A 22,018-nucleotide genomic window follows, 5' to 3' on the forward strand; every position below is an offset into this window, starting at 1 on the left:
GCTAGATGGCAGTTTTGTACTCTTTATTCAGATCCCACTGTTCTGACCGCATAAAAAATTAAAAACCTTTTTTCCTCTGACTTTATGCATATGAAGGTTCCTAAAATTTTATTCTCAATTAGTCTCAATATATATACATGGACTTGGCTTTTCTTTTTAGGTTGATCCTGTTGGTTTTATTTTGCTGTGGCTATTTTTATATAAATGCTGGGCCAGAGTAACCATGTGTTAAGCCTGTTATTCTTACAACATAGCACTGCTGGGTCAGTTTAACTTCACGCGTGTTGATTCATATTGTGACCCAGTACTGGGTTGTGAAAATGACCCAAAAAGCCCGTATTTCCTTATTTTTCCCAAACATGTATAGGCACATAAAAAAGCCAGTTAACATTACATTTGAATGTCTTAATTACCTTCCTCTGACACTGATGCTACTCAGCCTAACATGGGGGCCTCACATGGGTGGAACGTAGGCTAGGTGTCTTCCAGGGTTTGTATGCACATATTTACTGGGTCCCATTTGGGCTCCCCAAATGTGCCCTATCTTTACAGCCAACCCTAATCTCACATGGGTCCCATCTAGGCCCCTTTATGCAATGAACAGCACAGATTGGGCACATGTTTAACCCCAAATGGTCCCATCACTGACTGTGGTGGGCATTCGTATGAGGGGCCAACATGAAACCCGAGGACAAAACCTTTTTGGTTCTCAGTTTGGCTTTCCACACAGGCTCCACATGTTAGCTGGTTACCTTGTGAATTTAAACCTCCTTACGCGTTTTGTGTATTTTGTGACTTTTGAAGTTCTTAATAGTTCCTACCAGCCATGTTTTTATCATGTTTTTTCAATGAGGATCTGCTGATCTCATGTGAAATGGGGTTCTAAGCTGTTTTTTAGGATAGATGTTTAGGACAAAGCACATGGACAGAAAAACAGGGACCTGGAAAGGAGTAAATGATAAAGATGGCAATTTGAACAGCAAAAGATCTGGGACCACAGCCAGTCTAACCACGCCTTTACTCTTTGACACTCTCTTTCCTTTACTGAAAAAAAACACACCATGCCTGCAAATTTTAAATGACTGGCTCGTGATGTTTCAGTACAAATGTAGCACTATTTCAGTTTGCATTGTAAAATAGGTTTTAAAAAAGAAGCAGATCACCGGACTTGGACGTCACACATAAAGAACAACCCATTAGTCAGTTAAAGCGTTTTGTACTTGTAAACATTATTTAGAGCTATAAATATTCATACTGTCCTCCAAATCTCCAACATTATGCTTTGACTTAGTTTGCAGTGGAATACAAACCACTGGAAAAGATACTTGTTACTAGTTAATTACACTATTAACTACCGTTTTTTCTACACAGCAGAAATGGTTAATTGCTCAGCAAATGGTTAATTGCTCTATTTAAAACTGTTTACACAACCCCCTTCAGCACTTTTACTTGCTATGTCTCTTTGTCCTGCATGAAGTGTTATATTAATAGCGACAAAGACCTCCTTCAGTTTTCTACAGGCAGGAATTGTAAGGATGGAATGGAGAGATAAACATTATAATTGTTACTTGTAACTGAATTTCCAAATATTAAAAAAATTACAGAAGTCCTCACAGCAGGCTCACTCCAGCTAAAGTCATACCTCCCTTCTGACCAGCTCAGATTTGCCTTCAACGTAATTCCATAAACTTTGGCTGTTATTGTTTCCACACTTGAAGTGCATCATATCCTTTGTATTTTTGGTATTTTTGGAATGGTTCTCAGTTCTGGTCATGCAGATGCGAGAGCAGTGCTTTCTTAAGCTGTTTGGGCAAAATAAACAATATATTTTTTTACAAGAATTTGTACATATAGATTTTGAAAGAACTGTGCTAAAATGCTCAGATGAGTATGCAAGCCCAACAGGGCACACTAATACCTTACAAAGTTTAATGTCCATTTCCTCAGGAATCAGGTGTAAAGGCCAAAGACAAAAATATACAGACACCAAAAAAACGACCATAGGGTTTTTACGGTGTTGAGTGATCAGGCTGAAATGTCTTAGAGCAGATCATTTTGAAGATATTTGAGCATTTTACAGTGAGAGCTAACCAGGCTGAAGTACACACACAGCAGGGTTTAATATTAAACTTCCCAAAAGAAACAGTTGGAAAGGTTCATGTCTTCTTAAATAAATTGATAAGTTAATTGTATGAAGAATTCTATGCACAGATTACTACTATGTGTACAGCCTCTTTTCACTTTAGCATCTGGATGTAGATATGGTGGATATAGATATAGTAGGGGTGGTCAAGATGGTAAAAAGAGATGGTGTATTGAATTAATTGCATCTTGTAACAATTTACCAGACTTGTTAAGCAACTATGGATGAAGCTTTAACATGTATGCACACTGATGCTGGAAACAAAGTTTACATTTAAATCATAGTAGAAAGGTTGGATGTATAAAAATACAAATATTTTAAATATGAAAAGCAATTAGTTGTCGCTCTCCACTACAGTTGAAAACATAATGGTATGAAAAAAAGAAAATTAGTTATACATGAATAAAACATGTTGTAGTAGTCCTTGTCAGATATGACCATTACATATTTTGATGTAAGCATGATGTGATTTCATGTTTAGTATTCATCAGCTTCAAATGTGTCAACTCAATGAGTTTTCCGTAGCATTACTTTTAACCTGCTTTTAAGCACAATAACATTGTTTTAGTAACAATCTTTTTTATTTTTGAATTGTGGTAATTTAAGGTGGATGTACCAGCAGGAAATACCATACTTTTCAGTCCCTTCAAAGAGCTTAATACAGAAGGCCTGCTGCAGGTCAAACTGCTTATCAGTATATCAATATGTATTACCTTCCTGAAGATTAAAATCCCTTTGCGGTTGTGTCCTGCGCCAGCGGTGCCACAGCTTGCATAACAGTCTCCTGGCGGGGTCCGTATACTCCCTGTTCGCGAGGCCCAAGAGGAGTGGCACTGCTGCCATGCCACCCATCCCGGTGCACAACAGCACAATTTGAGCAGTCTGATTGACTCGTGCTTGGCGGTTCAGAAGGAAAGCCATGCACACATGTGTGTAGATGATGTAGGGCAACCAACAAGCCAGGAAGGCTAAGGAGACAGTGGCCACAGAGCGGGCATAGCGCAGGTCTAGCTTGCGCTGCCTCTCTGTGCTGGTCACAGCCCGCTGCAGCCGCTGGATGTCTCTCAACTGACCCCGGGTGATCCACAGCACCCGGCCAGTCATGACGGCAATTGAGAAGATGGCAGGTGCCAGCAGGCCATAAACCTCCAGGTAAATAAAAGAGTCTGTGAAGACAATATGGTATGTGCAACAAGGGTCTTTAGGCAGAGCCGTGGGACAGTCCCAGTGGACCGTGCTATTGGCCACAGCACAGCAGCCACCAACAGCCCTATCATGCCCGTCTCGGTTGTTCCAACCAAAAGTGGGCAGCAGGGCGAAAAGCAGGGGCAGCAGCCATACAGCTAGCAGGGCTGGGATGAAGTGCCGCCGTGGCCAGAAGTGGCCTGGCAGCAGAGGGCTAGCAATGCTCAGGTAGCGCTCGTAGTGCACCAGGACCAAGTTGAAGATGAAGGCCAGAAATAGAAAATTGGGAAAGACATGTACCAGCAGGCAAGTGGAGTAGCCGAAAGGACGACTTACATTCATCCAAGGGATAAAGGGCAGAGCCACACCCGTGCCCAGATCTGCCAGTAGCAGGCTCAGGTAGAAGTAGTTGGGGGGATTGTGAAGCTGTCGGCTGCAGGTGATGCCCAAGATGACCAACAGATTGGCCATGATGATAGTCGTGGACAAAGGCAGAGTGATGGCATAGATCAGCTGAGGCTCTCCCCCGCTGCTCTTTGTATCATTGCACACAACTGCAGCCATCGCACCTGCTTTCCGTTAATTCTACATCATCTTGCAATGAGAGGTCCAACCTGTCTGCATGGGGTAAAATTTCAGATATCATTACAATGTTCCTGTTGTGTTCTTAATGCAGTTAAATGATGCATACGCTGAAATTCAACCACCCATAACATTAACATACCAACTCCATTTGCACACCAGAGCTGTAGTAGTCTCTAGAGCAGGGATGGGGATAAGGGACTAGGTCTAGCACAATTTGCTGATTTTCCTGGTCTAACATGAAGACTAAGTAAGAAATGACTAATTAGCTGTGTTTTACAGAAAACTCAACAAATATGACACACATTTTCCATTTTGAACTATTTAAAAAAAACATTTTTGATTTTTTGCTTTCCCTTTTCTTTTTATTTTTCCAATTTAGGTTTTCCTCATCTATTGTGTTTGTATTCATTTGGATAATGATAATGGGTGTATAGAGAAACATAAGAATTTATTTTTAGCATCCAAATGGTCCTTTAGTAGTCACGGCTCTTTTTTTAGCTATATAACACATTTTAAAATCAAAATGTTTTGGCATAAAGCTGTAAGAAACTGTGTAGAAAATCCCCAAAATCACAAAACAAAAAAAGTTAAATTTCTCTGCAAATCATGTACAGTTGAAATGACCTAGGTTCTGCATAAATTAATAGTAATCAATTAAGTATCATTATCTACATCAGAATTATAGTCAATGTCATTTATGACTTTACATGATGTCATATGGTGATGCATAAAGCCAGAAAAGGCTAGAAAGGCATTGCTAAAGACCTAAGTGTACATCAATCCATGGTTCAACACACTGTCTACAAAAAGAGAAGATTCAGGACTGTTACTCCTCTCTCTAGGGGTCTTGTTAGGGGCTTTCTAGGAGCATATCAGACAATCCTGAAAGCAGTAAAAGAACAACAAAAAAAAAAAAAGAACTAGAGGCCATGAAAGGACATCATTAAGAAATCCAATGCTGCAAAGAAATGTTAATTTTTTTGTTGTCCAAAAAGGTTAATGTTAAATGTAAAGGGGGGTCTATAGGTTAATAAATTCACAGATTCACTTACCTTTTCTAGCTATAATGTGCTCAATAAAACAGATGAACAGCACAACTTACAACAATGTTTAGTTAGTGTTTGTCTATAATTGATAATTCACCACATTGCTTCCAAGAGTAGAGCCAAATATTGTGGTATCCATACTGACTTTTGCATTAAGCAGTGTCTAAACGTAGATGTATCTTTTGGATCCTAACTGACAAAGTAGCTAAGAGTATTTTCTGAGTAAATGGTAAAGCACTTTTGTAAGTCACTCTGGATAACAGTGTCTGCTAAATGCCTTAAATGTAAATGTATTGTTAAAGGGTTTGCTTACTTTTTCTTGAACCTGTAGATGTAGCGCTCATGTATTAATTTTATCTATATTATCTATTATGTATCAGCATCAGCTGATATGAAAAATATTTGATATGAAAAATATTGGATACCAATACCAGTCTCATTTTAATAGATTGTACTTGGGGCAATGCAAAACATTATTTTTATGCCATAGGTAATTTCATTGTGTGAGGTGATATATATACACTGTATGTCCAACAAACAATGAATGAGCAGGTTTTCCAAAATGTTTGTCTATATAGTGTATGTATTAATTAGCTTTTTGGTTTATTGAAAACAGCCTGACAGAATGACGGCGAGAGCATCATTAAAACTGTTCTTATTATGTTATAATGTGCACTGTTGATTATGGGCTGCAACACCAAAAAAATTTAAAAAATGCTGATTGAGACTGATTACTGCCTACTGTCTAGTTTTGTGACTGTTTTGTGATGTTTCTCTATAGTATAATTGAGTGTTTGAGGCTGTAAACATTTAGACACAAGAAAAACAAAAAATGTCTGGCTGAAAAACAGCTTACTAGAACGGACACAATTGATGTATTTTGATAAAGCTTGATCAACTGAAACCAGGACACAGTAGAGAATCGCTGACCTTTTTATTTGCTTCAGTTTCAAAGTGAAAAAGCAGCTGCATAATAAAGTTAGCTGTGGACCACACATTGCGAATGGGTCTTTGAATTATTTACACAAAAAAATCTGGTGCTATCTGTTTCATTCGGTTTTTCCTTTTATCTTGCTCATATCGCTCAATTATATTTGTGTTGAATAAACAAGCAGGGCACATTTTCGTGTTGAAATCAAACATATTCAGTGAGAATGACTGTGAAAGAACACTACTGCTTTTCAAGAAAAAGCAAAAAGAGTCACTTGATTCACTACATTGACTACATTTCACTACATTTCAATGTTACATTGACTTCAAGACAAATACATTAAACACCTTCAAAGTTCATAGATTGTAGAATGTTTCCCTGATTTTACACAGACAGTTTTTACGCATCTCAGTTAAGGTAAAAGAAAAACATGGGCCAAATTTCAGGTAAGCTGTTTAATGCAAGTGGCCATTGCTCATACTACTCACATAGCTAATGCCTCTGTTTTCATCTGTACAGGTAACCATGTAAACATATAATTCAAGTTTCTGAGAAATGGTTTGTGTGTTCCTACCTGGCAGAGTGGACTTCAAAACGATGTAAAACCTATTCCTCATAAACAGCCCATTTGCCAGGTTTATAGCAGGCATGAAAAAGGAACTCATAAAAGGCATAAATCCTCCTCTGTATTAACAAACACTTAACCCTCTTGTTTTCTAAAAAATAAGTAGATAAAGACATACCTTTCTCACATAAAGCATTCAGTCGTGGACAGCAATTTCAAGCAACTCCTTAGGTCCTCATTACCGCTGGACTAAGAGTGGAGGGGGTCAGGCGAGAAGGTCCACACACATCTTCATTAAACAATGTTGAGTTCACTTTTGTACTGCAACCCATAAAGAGCCTACATTTGTACTCTAACCCATAAAGTCTTTCCTGTCTTCCTATCGGGGCTTCTTCTTTTGCCCCAAGCAGACGAATCACCAGCGAGTCAAATCACTAGAGATGTATCGAGGAGAGGAAGCACTCAGCAGGAAGAGCAGACTCTGGAGTGGATGTGTGTTGAGAATCAGCAGAGACATGAATTAAAGCATAACTGCTGGAGTGTGCTTATACACTAAACGCATCTGCTCCCTGACACACTAGCAGAGAACTCTCCCTGAGACCTTTGAACTACCGTAAACCAGATGCTGGAAAAAGAGGACAATATACATGTTTAAAAAAATATTATTTGCTAGAGGGCATCCATCCCCTATATGAGGTCAATACATATACGGTCATCAGATACAGTCCATTGTTGTAATGTGATATAACTTGCTCAGTGGACAGAAGTTAGCTGTATGCATGTTTTCTTGTCTAAACCATGCTCTGGCCCTAATAACAGCATCAATTCGGTCTGATGACGATTGCACCCATTACCTTCTGTGCAGTTTAGGCTTTGGTATTAGAGATGAAACAGCATATTCCACTAATCTAGGAGTTTTCAATAGTCTTCAATACTCACGGTTCTAGATTCCCACTGACAGTGACATTTTTAGAAAAACATCCATTTTCTCAACTGCTCTCATATAAACCAACAGTCTTATAAAAATGTTGCCTGTTGCCAGTATGTCCAAGTTTGGACTAGACATATTTGCAGAAGTGGTTAAACAAAAGTCCCTGCTAGAGATTTTTCTGATGATCATTCCACCATCTGCAGCTTCCCTGTCATTAGACAGTAAATACAGCAGATGGTATCTGCTAGACTTTAGACAGGCCCATAAGACTGATGGTCCAACAATAAGGGGAGTCAGTGAGGAGGTCTACTAATGATGTAAGACTCCCCCCATTAAGCGATTAAAATCAGTCACTAAAACATCAGCTTATTATGTTTCTTGTTCCTTCTTGCTGGGTCAGACCATTAGTTGGTATTTTAAAAGATTACGGATTACGAATTGCATATATCATCCACTAAATTTCTATTAGTAAGAATATCAGATCTACAGATCTATAAAGCCATTCTGAATATTTAAATTGCCAGTATGACATATGCAGATATCCAAATATTCAAATATATCCAATATCCATATAGTATTATAATATTAGACTAATAGTAACATTTGGGATATGCAGTTTTAGAGCTCTATAATATTGTAGATATTCTAGAGATTTCTACTAGAAAACAAAACTTATTTTAGTCATAGCACTGACACAGAGTAGAACTGTCAAACAATCCATTTATCCTGTCTATATGTATCTCTAGTTTCCTAAAAGGTTCTGAAGTAAAGAGAACTGCTCTATATAAAACCATGACAACTCACAGAACTGTTTGCATGTTTTAGTGGTTCTTCGCTATGGTGAAGAACACTCATACAGCTTCTTTTAAAACAGCAAGACCAATTCTGTGGTTTTTGCATTACAGTAAATGAGTATAAATATCAGTTTTTATTTACTTCTAGGTGTGCTAAAACATGGCACATTTTAGGTATGTACAAGTACTGGGCTAAGGATTTATCAATAGCCTTTTTTCATGATGTGAATGCGGGGTTCAGATGAATCTCTGCTATTGTGACCACAAATTCTTTAGATTCGTTTGATGGACCATGTCATCAGTTAAAACCTCTACACATAATCAGGTCCATAAATATTTGAGCAGTGATGTCATTTTTGTAATTCTACCTCAAATTTCAAATGGATTTGAAATGATGCAATCACAATGTGACTAAAGTGCAGAATTTCAGACTTTCAGACATAAAAGCTTTAAGCCAAAAGATTTAACAAAAACCGAGCATCAATCAAAAGAATTAGACTTTTTACAGTCATTTTCACAGGCTCAAAAGTAATCAAAAATGAATGCCTTGTTATTTCTTTGCAAATTAAGGAGATAAAATATTGTTTATCTTTGAGAGTTCATTCCAATTGTTGAATTTGCATTTGGTAGCCCTTCATAGGAACTCCCAAAATGTGGTCCAAGAGGTGTTGTAACTGCACATAATGTAATAATGCAAATGTAATATAAGCTTATAATGAAATAAATTCTTGTACCAAAACTGTGATGAGATTTGTGCATATAATGCACAAATGAACACTCTGTTGCCTGAAAGTTTTGCCTCTGCTGGTAGATCTGTATGACCACATGCTTTGATACACCTGCAAATAGCTACTTCCTTCACTTTATGGACTGTGGCACGCCCAAATGAAATCACTCCTTTTTGCCAATCAATTAACATTTGCTTTGTCTCCCATTTTCCACACATCCAACATGACATTCACTGCACTGTATTACCTCTTCTTAATCTATAAACCCTGTCACACACCTCGCAAGTATATAAAGCCTGCTCGGTCAATTTAGTTTTTTTATTACATTATATGTTAATTACATTATTCTTAATTTTATTGTTACTCTTACAGGCGTCAATTCATGTATTGTGTGTGGCCTCCACATGCCTGTATGACCTCCCTACAATGCCTGGGCATGTTCCTGATGAGGTGGCGGATGGTCTCCTGAGGGATCTCCTCCCAGACCTGGACTAAAGCATCCGCCAACTCCTGGACAGTCTGTGGTGCAACATGACGTTGGTGGATGGAGCGAGACATGATGTCCCAGATGCGTTCAATCGGATTCAAGTCTGGGGAACGGGCGGGCCTTCATCTTGCAGGAACTGCTGACACACTCCAGCCACATGATGTCTAGCATTGTCCTGCATTAGGAGAAACCCAGGGCCAACCGCACCAGCATATGGTCTCACAAGGGGTCTGAGGATCTCATCTCGGTACCTAATGGCAGTCAGGCTACCTCTGGCGAGCACATGGAGGGCTGTGCAGCCCTCCAAAGAAATGCCACCCCACACCATTACTGACCCACTGCCAAACCGGTCATGCTGGAGGATGTTGCAGGCAGCAGATCGCTCTCCACAGCGTCTCCAAACTCGGTCAAGTCGGTCACACGTGCTCAGTGTAAACCTGCATTGATCTGTAAAGAGCACAGGGCGCCAGTGGCAAATTTGCCAATCCTGGTGTTCTCTGGTTCTGTCAAGTGTCCTACACAGTGTTGGGCTGTGAGCACAACCCCCATCTGTGGACATCGGGCCCTCATACCATCCTCATGGAGTCGGTTTCTAACCGTTTGTGCAGACACATGCACATTTGAGGCCTGCTGGAGGTCATGTTGCAAGGCTCTGGCAGTGCTCCTCCTGTTCCTCCTTGCACAAAGGCGGAGGTAGCGGTCCTGCTGCTGGGTTGTTGCCCTCCTACGGCCTCCTCCACATCTCCTGGTAGCGTCTCCAGCCTCTGGACACTACGCTGACAGACACAGCAAACCTTCTTGCCACAGCTCGCATTGATGTGCCATCCTGGATGAGCTGCACTACCTGAGCCACTTGTGTGGGTTGTAGAGTCCGTCTCATGCTACCACGAGTGTGAAAGCACCACCAACATTCAAAAGGGATCAAAACATCAGCCAGAAAGCATAGGTACTGAGAAGTGGTCTGTGTTTCCCCATCTGCAGAACCACTCCTTTATTGAGTGTGTCTTGCTAATTGCCAATAATTTCCACCTGTTGTCTATTCCAGCTGCACAACAGCATGTGAAATTGATCGTCAATCAGTGTTGCTTCCCAAGTGGAAAGTTTGATTTGACAGAAGTTTGATTCATATTAAGTTATATTGTGTTGTTTAAGTGTTCCCTTAATTTTTTTGAGCAGTGCACTATTCTTTGGCTAGATGAAACCAAGATTACCCTAATCATGGAGAAGTAAATGAAGGGGTTTGGCATGGGCATGTAGGGCTGTCACTGGTATTTATTGATACCATGACTGTATATGACTGCATATTTATTCAAGTTCTAGAAAAACAATAGGATGCTTTACTCAACAACATTAATGGGCCAAAACAAAAGCAACCCAAAAGCTTCTTAAGGCAAAACTATGTAATGCATTTAATTGAGAGTTACCGGTCCTCAATCCAAGTAAGCATGTTTTTAATTACTGAACATAAAACGACAAACTACAAAACAAACAAAAAAAATACTTCAAATCAAAGCTGAATATCTACATGTTAATCACACCTTGATTGCTTTAAGTTCATTAAGGTGGTGAACAAAGCCAGAGGATTGACCCACAAAAGGCCACCAGATATATTAATTGAATGCTTTTTTTCTGTGATCAGTAGAAAAGGGAATCAGGACAGTTTGCTGCATTCCCAAGGCACTCCTATGGTCACACGTATGAAGTGCACATGAGCCACAGCATAATGGAAACATGGTTGCAATGCAATCGGAAATTTTCTGCACGCCCCACATTGTGTCTATGAAAGGGCAGCGATATACTTGCCTTGCAAATGAGCCACAAATACAAACTGAAGCTGCTGTGGCACCATGATATATATTCATATGCAAATAATCACTGCTGTCGAAGCCTGAGGGATGTGTTTTTCCCCCTTACACTGTTGTCCACTGCTTACTGGTTAGTGCCCATTGTCCCGCACTCATAGTCGTATAGTTTATTAGTGCTTTGTATAGTTTATTGTCTGTGTTTATTGTCTGCTTGCAATGTTGTCTACTGCTGTTCTGTGTCAAATGTGGCACAGGGTTCCGGAGGAACTGTATTTTGTTCCCTACGGAAGACATCTGTGGTGAGAAGGATTACAGTAAGCAAAAATCAACAGAACTGTTGAATGTGAATACAAAATAAGACATTGGAGATATGAGGGGAAAAAACATTACGATACCTGTTGATGCGTTCTCATACCTGACAGTATCAAAATATTTAAGGTTTTTTTTTTGATTTGTGGAATAGCGGGAACCGACAAAAGTGTGCATTTGGTCAGACTCGATGATCAACAGGACACTGATCTAAATGATACTTCAACATCTACCATTAATTCCTTCTGGAAACACAAACTAAAGCTTTGACACTCAAAGATTCCTGGCTTGAATGTCACTGAAAACCTGTAGGTGCTAGACAAAATGTCAACTCTCATAGCAAATTAGGTTTACAAGCAAAATGTACAAACTTGCAGCTGTTTGCAATAAACCAATCAAACAAGAACTATTTTAAACAGATCAACACAACTAAAAGAACAAGTTGTTTCTTCAGATTCAACACAAAATGGCACTTTTACACTACTGCAGTTTCAGAATTATTCAACCCCTTCCTGATGAGCGTCTTTAGCACTTAGTAGAGCATCTTTTTGTTGCCAAGATCTGGCAAATGTGATGCATCGCCAGACACCAGCTTCTGGCACCATTACAGACATTCATTAAATTCATCCTACCCTGCACATGCTACAGGTTTTTAGTTCCAGGAGAAGCAAGGCAGCCCAGAGAATCACAGAGCCAACTGCTTCATCCTTCTTCTCCAGACATACAGCTGAGCCTGAAACATTCCAGTTTGTTTTATTGCTCCACAGAACAGAATGGCTTATTTATCTGGTTTTGAGAAGATTGGAGCAGACCGGTGCATTTGGGTCAGTGTTTGCACAAGGCAATAATGTCTTCTCTGAACTGTTTGGACAACTCTTGACTTATTTCTAACATGAAGTCAAATGTCAGTTAAACCCCTAGCTAGCCCAGGTATTTGATGTGTTTATCACTTGATGCAATTAATGAAGCTCTTGATTTGCAAATTTGTGCTCTTATGAGATCCTATTTAGGGGGTTGAATAGTTCTGAAACTCCAGCAGTCATTAAATGTGGCATTTCTGAGTTGAATTTGGTTATATGTTATGTTATATTAGTTGCATGGAGCAGTTTAAATGGTACTAGTTTGATTGGTTTATTGTAAACAGTTAAAAATGGTAATGGTTTGTTAACAAACCTAATTTAAGGTGTTACTGATCTAGTGGGGTGTACAAACCTTTGCATGTTCAATTATAACCATTTTTGCTATTCTTAGGTTAACTAAATGTTTCAATTAATAAAAAGTCAGTGTCAACCCAGCTTTAAAGAAAATGTATTTTTAAATTTGTTGCAGAGTTTGAACAATTTTTTTTGGCCAGGGGTGGCATACAACTATACTAACAAAAGACATGTGCATGTGATCCATTTATTACCACTGGTCAAAATTCAATTGAAGCATTGTCATTTTGTCACACAGGGCTGAACTGGGAACTACAAAGAACGCAAAAGAAATGCTTATTGAGAAGCCATGGAGACCTGCTGTATTGACATCAATTGTGGCTGCTATGCTTGATTCTTCAGGATTTTTACATAAAAAAAAAAAAAGAACTTGCAGCACTGGCATGCTTACACAAGTATTTTGGGCCAGTTTTTGCACTGTAGGGTGAATAAAACACTTCCTGGGTAAACTAGCATATGTCATGCTAGAAGCTGCTAAAAAAAAAAAACTAGAAAAAACAGACCTATCCATCACATATTGACATCACCGAACACCATAAGGCAGAAAGAAAATATTTGATGAGATCTAGTTTAAAACCACAGACACACACACACACACACTTCAATTAAATGAAATGTAATTTAATTGAATAGAATTTAATTAAAGACACAAAGTTCACACCAAACTGTATTTATTTTGTATGATGAGTGTAAATAATCCTTGAACAAAACAGAGGTTGTTTGGTTGATCCAGGAGGATGTACACAAATGTTGGGCCAATGTTGGTCTGATTGTTCTGTTAATATGTTTTTAAATCGGTTTTAAAATCTGTTTTTGTAATAAACGCAGACTTTCATTCCCTATCCATCTAAAGCTTGGATGAATCCAAGGTGCATCAGGTTATATTCCAACAATCTATTTAAAACATTATAACCCATCTACCCAAAATCACATCCACTGTTTTAAAATATGTTGCTGGACTGTTCAGTCGATGAGGCTATACAGCAAGCTGTAATACCCATTAACAGAATAATGCATTAACATGTATCCTGTACTACAACAAGACTGGCCATTAAATGAGTTACATTTAGTTGCATTCATGATAAACAGTAGGAAATGACTTACATGTATCTTCCAAAGATTTTGAAATAAACCGGATTCATGAGCAGGCGCATGGACTCTAGCAGTAACTGATCCTCATCATACTTTGTAACACAAGGTTACACTTTCATTTATCCACAAGCCAAACTGAAATGCGGTCAACTTGCATTACAGACTACATACAAATCTTTTTTTTTTTATTATGAATAATCAGTCTGACCAGTCTCTTGTCAGCCTCTGAAGCCATTCAAGTCCAAGTTAATTGTTTAACAAGTGTCATTTTACACAAATTACACTGTAGCAGATCAATTGCATTGAAACACTAGCTTGTGGAAATGGGGAGCAGCTGGCCGTGATCAGTAAAAGAGTTAGAGGTCAAAATCCATCTCTAAGGAGGGGATAAGGCAGCAGAGGGTTGAGAGAAGCAGGAGGTACAGTTCCTACCGGTCAGGCCTCTGAAGACAGAAGACTTTGGCTTTGTGGTCCCCACCAGCAGTCACAGCAATGGAGCCCTCTCTGCAGAGTAAAGAGGGAGTAACACACAAGAATAATGGTTAGTGTAATAATGTGTATCAATGATTTATGTGACTAAATATGATATACATTTGATTAAGGTCTCCTATATGTTCATCATTCAATGTGCTGATGTGCTGCATCGGATTCTAATTTAAGACATTACACAAAGTAATACATTTGTTTAGTTATATTACCTCCATCTCTCAATGAAAGTAAATATAAGTATGTATCCAAGTTCAAATTGCACGCTTGAAAGCCAAACTCAGAACCATTATCTTGCGTCTCTAGAGCCAGTAATGCTTACCTATTGAGAGTAAAGTCCAGGATTTCTGCTGAGTGACCACGGTACTCAGACACCATGTTTCCAGAGCGAGCATCCCAAAGAGTTACCGCTCCGCCCAAATTACAGGTGGCCACGAATGCTGACTCATCCTCCCACTGTAGATTGACAATACCGACCTGGAAAAGATCGATACACACCATCTTACAGTAAATTAGACAAAAAAAAAAAAAAAAAAAAACACCCTGTTTCTTCGGAAATGAACTGCATCCCATTTTTGTTTGTGGAACTCTCTCTACTGTCCTGGGAAGGCTTTTTACTAGTTTGTTGTACATTGCTGCAAGAACGTGATTCCATTCAGCAACAAGAGCATCAGTGTGTTACACTGGTACAGCACTGCTGCGTCTGATCCCCTCGTACCAGCACATACTAACATGTCAAGACCAGGGTCACGGCAGCGGTGAGCATGATTCACCACCCAATACACCAAACAAGATTTAAACAACAAAATTTAAACAGTTCAACCCAACTAATATAACAAGTGGTTTCTCTAAATCCAACACAAAATGCCAGTTTTAGTGACTACTGCAGTCTTAATCAAGCAACCCCGTCATGACAAGCTTCTATAGTACAGTAAAGCACCCTTTTACTGTTATGACCTGCTGCTGATTTATAGCCAGACACCAGCTTCTGGCAGCATTCCTGAGGAATCTAATGCCCATTCCTCACAGGCAATAGCTTCCAGTTCACTAATATTCTTGGGTTTGTGTGCTGCCACAATCTTCTTCTGATCCCACTGAAGATTTTCTAAGGAGTAGAAGTTAAGAGACTGGGACAACCACTCTAGAATCTTTCTGAATTTCTTCTAAAACCAAGCCTTGGCAGATGTCAAATGAGGGTGCCACAGAACAGAAAACCTCTGACGAACAATAAAACAAAACCAGAACTTTTCAGGTGTCTTTGGTTCAGTGGTATGTCTGGTTGAGGAAAAAAAGAACACCTTGCCTGGAGAGAAGCAGGGTGGTAACTCTGATGCTCTGAGGCTGTTTTGTTTTCTCTTGCACTGGAAATCTGTAATATGTGGAATCAGGAAATCATAGGAGAAAATGTCATGTCTTCTGTGAGAAGCTGAAGCTTGGGCGTCATTGGACATTCCAACTGGACAACAACCCCAACATACCTCGAAGTCCACCAAGGCTTGGTATGAAAGTAGTGATCTGGAAGCCACTGTCCATGAGGAACGGGCTAAGATTCTTCAAGAACGTTGCCAGTATCTGTTCCCTGGATATGCACTATGTTTGTAGAAGGTCATAAGAGTAAAAGGGTGCTTTGTAATGAAGAGGTTGAATAATTCTAAGACTGTCATTAAAAGTGCCATTTTGGGTCAAATTTGGAGAAAGTACTTCATATACACAAGTTGTGTTGAGTTCTTTAAATTGTTCTTGTTTGATTGCTATACTGTAAACAGCTTAAGGTTGGTAATTTTGCTAATAAACCTAATTTGCAAAGCGTGTTGAATAATTTTGATTTCAACATTAATATACATGTATAAACGCACAAAAAGAAATTAATTGGTACCTCATGTTTACACCTGTGCCTCAGGTTTTGTGTGGATAAGTCGTATATGGCTAGAGTCCCATCCAGATATGCCACGGCAATCAGGGGTAGCCTGTCAGATAAACATTTTTCAACACATCAATACACTTTACACTAAACATACATAATAAACAGACAAAAGAAACTAGCCTATATGAACTTGTTTTGGGAGAAGAAGGATACCCCAGTGACTGTAGTGTGAGGGATTCTTTAGGCACTAATGCAAAGGAAAATGTTATCCACTATCAATGACCATATTCCATTAGCACTATTCATAGGCCTGATTCTAATAAAAAAAAATTTTATAGTGATTTTAAAGTGATTTATTTACTTCTTATAAAGAACTTAAGTGTTTCCAATGTGATCATTTCAGCAAGAAACACTTACACGTTACAAAAACCAACAGATTCTACAGAGTTGGAATCTTGCTCCTCCACTGCGCTTTTCACCTCACTGTTCCCAACTGAAAATGAGCCCAGTACCTAGACCAAAAGTAACACATTCACAATCAAGGTTGTGAGCATTTAAAGCAAACGTTTGCTTTAAGTTTCTGTACAGTACTACAGGCACACTCCTTTGTAAACCAAATGATCTGCGCCAGTGGGCTCACTTTGCCTGTTGAGGTGTTGACTAGTTTAGCTTGTCCGTCCACTGATCCTGTAAGGACTAGGGTTCCATCTTTGTTGCACTCAATGGAAGTCAGTGGCCCCTGGTGGCCATCATGGCCTTAAAAAAAAAGACAAAGTATTTAGTAAGTAGTCCTTACGTTTAGTCAGACTGAAAAAATGATAAAGCATGTCCAGCACAGTATAAATCAAGAATGGGCATCAGCTACATTGATCAAACAGTCAATATACATTGTAACACTTCTTTTGTTTGTGTTGCATACACAGTGTATCACAAAAGTGAGTACACCCCTCACATTTCTGCAGATATTTAAGTATATCTTTTCATGGGACAACACTGACAAAATTACACTTTGACACAATGAAATGTAGTCTGTGTGCAGCTTATGTGACTTATGTCACTCTTATGTGACCCTTAAAATAACTCAATATACAGACATTAACGTATAAACCACCGGCAACGAAAGTGAGTACACCCCTTAGTGAAAGTTCCTGAAGTGTCATTATTTTCCAGAATTGCCTTAACTCTCCTGGGCATGGAGTTTACCAGAGCTCTACAGGTTACCACTGAAATGCTTTTCCACTCCTCCATGACGACATCACGGAGCTGGCGGATATTTGAGACTTTGCGCTCCTCCACCTTCCGCTTGAGAATGCCCCAAAGATGTTCTATTGGATTTAGGTCTGGAGACATGCTTGGCCAGTCCATCACCTTTACCCTCAGCCTCTTCAATAAAGCAGTGGTCGTCTTAGAGGTGTGTTTGAGGTCATTACCATGCTGGAACACTGCCCTGCGACCCAGTTTCCGGAGGGAGGGGATCATGCTCTGCTTCAGTAATTCACAGTACATATTGGAGTTCATGTGTCCCTCAATGAAATGTAACTCCCCAACACCTGCTGCACTCATGCAGCAAATTAATCTTGGTCTCATCAGACCATAGGACATGGTTCCAGTAATCCGTGTCCATTGTTGACGTCTTCAGCAAACTGTTTGCAGGCTTTCTTGTGTACAGACTTCAGAAGAGGCTTCCTTCTGGAGTGACCGTCATGCAGACCAATTTGATGTAGTGTGCAGCACTACATCATTGATGTAGGTCTAAGCACTGACAGGCTGACCCCCACCTCTTCAATCTCTGCAGCAATGCTGACAGCACTTCTGCAGCTATCTTTCAAAGACAGCATTTGGATGTGACACTGAGCACGTGCACTTAGCTTCTTTAGACGACCAACGTGAGGTCTGTTCTGAGTGGACCCTGCTCTTTTAAAATGCTGGATGATCATGCTGCAGCTCAGTTTCAGGGTGTTGGCAATCTTCTTATAGCCTTGGCCATCTTCATGTAGTGCAACAGTTCATCTTTTAAGATCCTCAGAGAGTTCTTTGCCATGAGGTGCCATGTTGGAACTTTCAGTGACCAGTATGAGAGTGTGAGAGAGCTGTACTACAAAATTGAACACACCTGCTCCCTATGCACACCTGAGACCCAGTAACACTAACGAGTCACATGACATTTTGGAGGGAAAATGACAAGCAGTGCCCAATTTGCACATTTAGGGGTGTAGTCTTTTAGGGGTGTACTCACTTTCATTGCCAGTAGTTTAGACATTAATGGCTGTATATTAAGTTAATTTGAGGGAAGAATACATTTACACTGCTATATACGCTGCACACATACTACTTTTCATTGTGTCAAAGTGTCATTTTGTCAGTGTTGTCCAATGAAAAGATATGCTTAAATATCTGCAGAAATGTGAGGGGTGTACTCACTTTTGTGATACATTGTATAGTATACAGAAAAACACCATAACATTAACACCACCTCCTTGTTTCCACACTCATTGTCCATTTCATGAGCTTGACTTACCATAGAGGACCACTTTGTTTTTCTATAATTACACAATGTAGTCCATCTGTTGCTCTGCATACTCTGTTAGCCTTCTTTCACCCTGTTCATTAATGGTCAGGACAACCACAGAGCAGATATTTGGGTGGTGAGTCATACCACCATCATGGTCTACAGACTGTACTTTTAGATATACAAAGTACTCCTATATGGTAAAGAGAACTGATGAAATGATGAAATCTAATTCAGATACATTGATTTTTCAGATTATGAGGTAATGCAAATCTTATCTGGCTTCTAGAGATCTGTGTTACATATTACACCACACTTCATTGTTTTACCTTTAATGACATGGATGGCATTGCCTTGTTTAAGATCCCATAGACGCAGAGTCCCATCCTCATAACCAACCATCATTCTTTTTCCTATGTGTGGGAAACAGCCTTTATTTACAACACAAAACAACTCATTCCAGTACACTACATAGCAACAACACTAATGATGATGATGATTTTTAGTCACCAATAATGATTTTAAACCTCTAAAATCATTTTAAGCATCTAACGTCAGCAAATGTGAAAACTAGTCCTCAACAAAATACAATTAGTAATTTAGAAGCTTCACCAAAAAAAAAAAAAAACATTAACCAGCCTTTCAGCTTGCAATTTCACAGATTAAATTTTCCCTTTAGTCAACATTCATATGTTTTAGTTCTCTCACCATCAGGGAGGATTTTTCCACTTGTTGCCTGGCAGTTGGGTCCCTGAAATGTCTTACATTCTCCACTTGGTATCTTCCACATCCACACGTTGCCATCAGCTGTACCTGCCAGTAAGACCAGCGCACCGGGATGCCACTGTAGCCACTAACAACAAGAGACAAGGCAAAAAATCTAATTTAAATATTAAAAAGCTTGACTACAGAACTCCAATTGATGGCACTATTGTAATAAAAGTGTCACTACAGATTACATAATGGTTTGCATATTAATTCAACAAGCAGATTCAGCACTGTTGAAACACTTAATTTTAACTGCTTTTTAAATGAGTTTGTAACTGGCTTCAAATTACCTCCAAATCTCCTACTTCAAATGACCAAATCTCTTCTTTGGTCTCAATTTTCCATACTTTAATTAGACCACTCATGTCCCCGGATGACACCAGCTTTGAGTCGTGGCTGAACCCTGCACATGTAACTGAATCCTTATGGCCTGAGAAGAAAGCAGAGATAAGTGTAAAGTGTGCAATGCTGGCAAGTAACAGATGTATTAGGAATACATCTTTAAATGACCATGTTACATTCTGAATAGTAATGCAGATTACAGATTAACTGAAAATTGCATAGCTCCCTACTTTGTAGAGTTAGTTAATTATTAACACTTAACACATTTAAACCTGGTTTAATTTAATAAAAGATTTAATTATGTTAAGAACTTCAGAACTCTTCAAATTATAAACATTTTTGATGAAATGAAGACAACTCCCATTCAGCAACAATTACAAAAATTAAACCAAAAATCGTTCCATGTTCTTTCTCAAAATTGATTCTAAAGGTACTCTATATTCACTCTAAATACATTATTAATCAAGGTTTTGTAACAGAACATGTTCTTAAATACATTTAAGACAGTGTACTCAAAAGTATTCTGCCCAATTCTGATTAGTGAGCGACTGTGAAACAACGCAGTGCCAATGCACTTCACAGTGGATTGGCGAGGATCAAGCCAACCCACCTGTACACTCAAATAGGACCTCTCCATTGGCGACACTCCATACATAAGCTTTGTCATCTTCACCTCCAGTGATGGCAAGATTATTCATCACTGGGTCCAAACTAATGCAGAATACAGAACCTGAAACAGCAAATTGTTCGTGCTGAATACAACTGCTTGTAATAGACACAAAAAAACTGCATGCAAACATTATTTCTTTCTGACCAATAACAAATACAAGGCGTTCAGGTAATGATGTCCATATTAACTTTATGTTCACGCCAAACACACTTACACTACCACATTCCAGGATAACAACTGTAATGGGTCTGTCTGTGATGGGCTCAACAGACATGATGGAACACTGGAACGCTGGGACACTGGCCGACCAGCAAACTCACCAGACCTCAATCCCAGTTCTCAAAAGGTAAATTTAAAGGTAAGGTAAGTGTGATAAACAGGTATGTCTAAAACGGCATAGGCCACCAGAAAACAAACTAAAATAAACAGACCTGTGTGTTTAGAGAAAGTTAGCTCGCTGTCATCTTGCTCTGCTCCCATCTCATCCTCCGTCTCCCAGCCTTCATCATCTAGATCTTGGTTTCCAGCATCAGAGAAATCCACATCCTCGAACTCGTCAGCAAGGTCGTCTAAAACCCAGATTTTAAATTAAAACCCAGATTCAAGTTACACAGATACAGACCCACCGATAAAATTGAGTAACACGTTAGGTAAAGCTAACTTATCTAGCACTAGCTAACTTATGAGCTAAGAGGCGTAATGCCAGGTGGCTAGGGACACAGAAAAGTAATTTTAGCGGCTAGAAGAAAACGTAAAAGACCTGGAGTCTGTTCTGTATCGTTCAAATCGATAACTTCGATTATCTCCTCGTCTCCATGAAGTTGCACAGCGTCTTCTTCGGCGTTATCCATGCCTGATGAGTAAATTCAGCGTGCTTCTCTCCCTTCTGCGTTGTTATGCTAAGCTAGCTTATGAACTTTGCAGACGGTTTCGAAAACACTCCTCCGCGTGTTTGTGATTCCAGAGGTTGTATTTAAACCGTACACATCCAATATCACTTTAATGTAACTGTGATGTGCAGTAAAATGCAAACATTTGTCAGAAAACGTCCGTTGCCCCCATGCTATTCACGTGTAGATTGTGAGCCCAGCGATGACGCTAACTGATTCGTGAACGCAGATTCGTCATGATTTAGTTCAACTGAATCGAACTTTATTGTCCATAACAAACGTAGTGCTATAATATATAATGTTTATGCTGTGTAATGACGAATGACTTTTGATTCAACCCGAATAATAAGAATAATAAAAATCTCACACACACAATTTGACATAACATAAACCGTGTAAAGATGATGTTCAGAGTTTCTAAATCCATAGCTAGCTATCACTACATATTTTGTCTATATAGCAAGCTGGCTTCTGTTTTCTGTTATGTGTCAGTCTTTCGTTTAAAGCATAGAAGCACCGGATGGCACTTACTAGATTCGAATCTTATTATATTTGGAAAATAAGATAATACAGCTGTGAATAAATCAATCGTTCATTTAGTTGTTTGATTCCCTAAAAGGCACAGTTCAAAAGAATCGATTCCTTCACATATAGATTGTGGATCTTAAAGGCGG

General features: G+C 39.2%; 2 protein-coding genes across 2 annotated transcripts; both read right to left on the minus strand.

Moving 5' to 3' along the window:
* Nucleotides 1-2,816: 2,816 nt before the first annotated feature.
* Nucleotides 2,817-3,923, minus strand: LOC140559430 (G-protein coupled bile acid receptor 1). The gene has a single exon (XM_072682937.1). The coding sequence runs from the start codon at nucleotides 3,890-3,892 to the stop codon at nucleotides 2,843-2,845; it is 1,050 nt and encodes a 349-aa protein (XP_072539038.1). The 5' UTR covers nucleotides 3,893-3,923; the 3' UTR covers nucleotides 2,817-2,842.
* Nucleotides 3,924-13,377: 9,454 nt separating this feature from the next.
* Nucleotides 13,378-21,546, minus strand: aamp (angio-associated, migratory cell protein). Its single transcript, XM_072682939.1, has 11 exons — nucleotides 21,215-21,546; nucleotides 20,886-21,023; nucleotides 20,395-20,514; nucleotides 19,733-19,872; nucleotides 19,383-19,527; nucleotides 19,004-19,087; nucleotides 16,806-16,921; nucleotides 16,583-16,677; nucleotides 16,178-16,268; nucleotides 14,624-14,778; nucleotides 13,378-14,319 (listed from the first exon to the last, which is right to left on the minus strand). Exons 1-11 carry the CDS (start codon nucleotides 21,303-21,305, stop codon nucleotides 14,244-14,246), a joined length of 1,251 nt encoding a protein of 416 aa, XP_072539040.1. The 5' UTR covers nucleotides 21,306-21,546; the 3' UTR covers nucleotides 13,378-14,243.
* Nucleotides 21,547-22,018: the final 472 nt, after the last annotated feature.

Source organism: Salminus brasiliensis, chromosome 7, assembly GCF_030463535.1.
Source record: "Salminus brasiliensis chromosome 7, fSalBra1.hap2, whole genome shotgun sequence".
Taxonomy (NCBI): domain Eukaryota; kingdom Metazoa; phylum Chordata; class Actinopteri; order Characiformes; family Bryconidae; genus Salminus; species Salminus brasiliensis.

What these genes read in the sequence shown, in the direction of transcription:
- aamp (XM_072682939.1), bottom strand. Translation starts at nt 21,305, where the DNA reads ATGGATAACGCCGAAGAAGACGCTGTGCAACTTCATGGAGACGAGGAG. An exon ending in CGATACAGAACAGACTCCAG is followed by an intron (nt 21,024 to 21,214) that starts GTCTTTTACGTT and finishes TCTGGGTTTTAG; the next exon opens with ACGACCTTGCTGACGAGTTC. An exon ending in AACTTTCTCTAAACACACAG is followed by an intron (nt 20,515 to 20,885) that starts GTCTGTTTATTT and finishes TTGCTGTTTCAG; the next exon opens with GTTCTGTATTCTGCATTAGT.
- LOC140559430 (XM_072682937.1), bottom strand. Translation starts at nt 3,892, where the DNA reads ATGGCTGCAGTTGTGTGCAATGATACAAAGAGCAGCGGGGGAGAGCCT.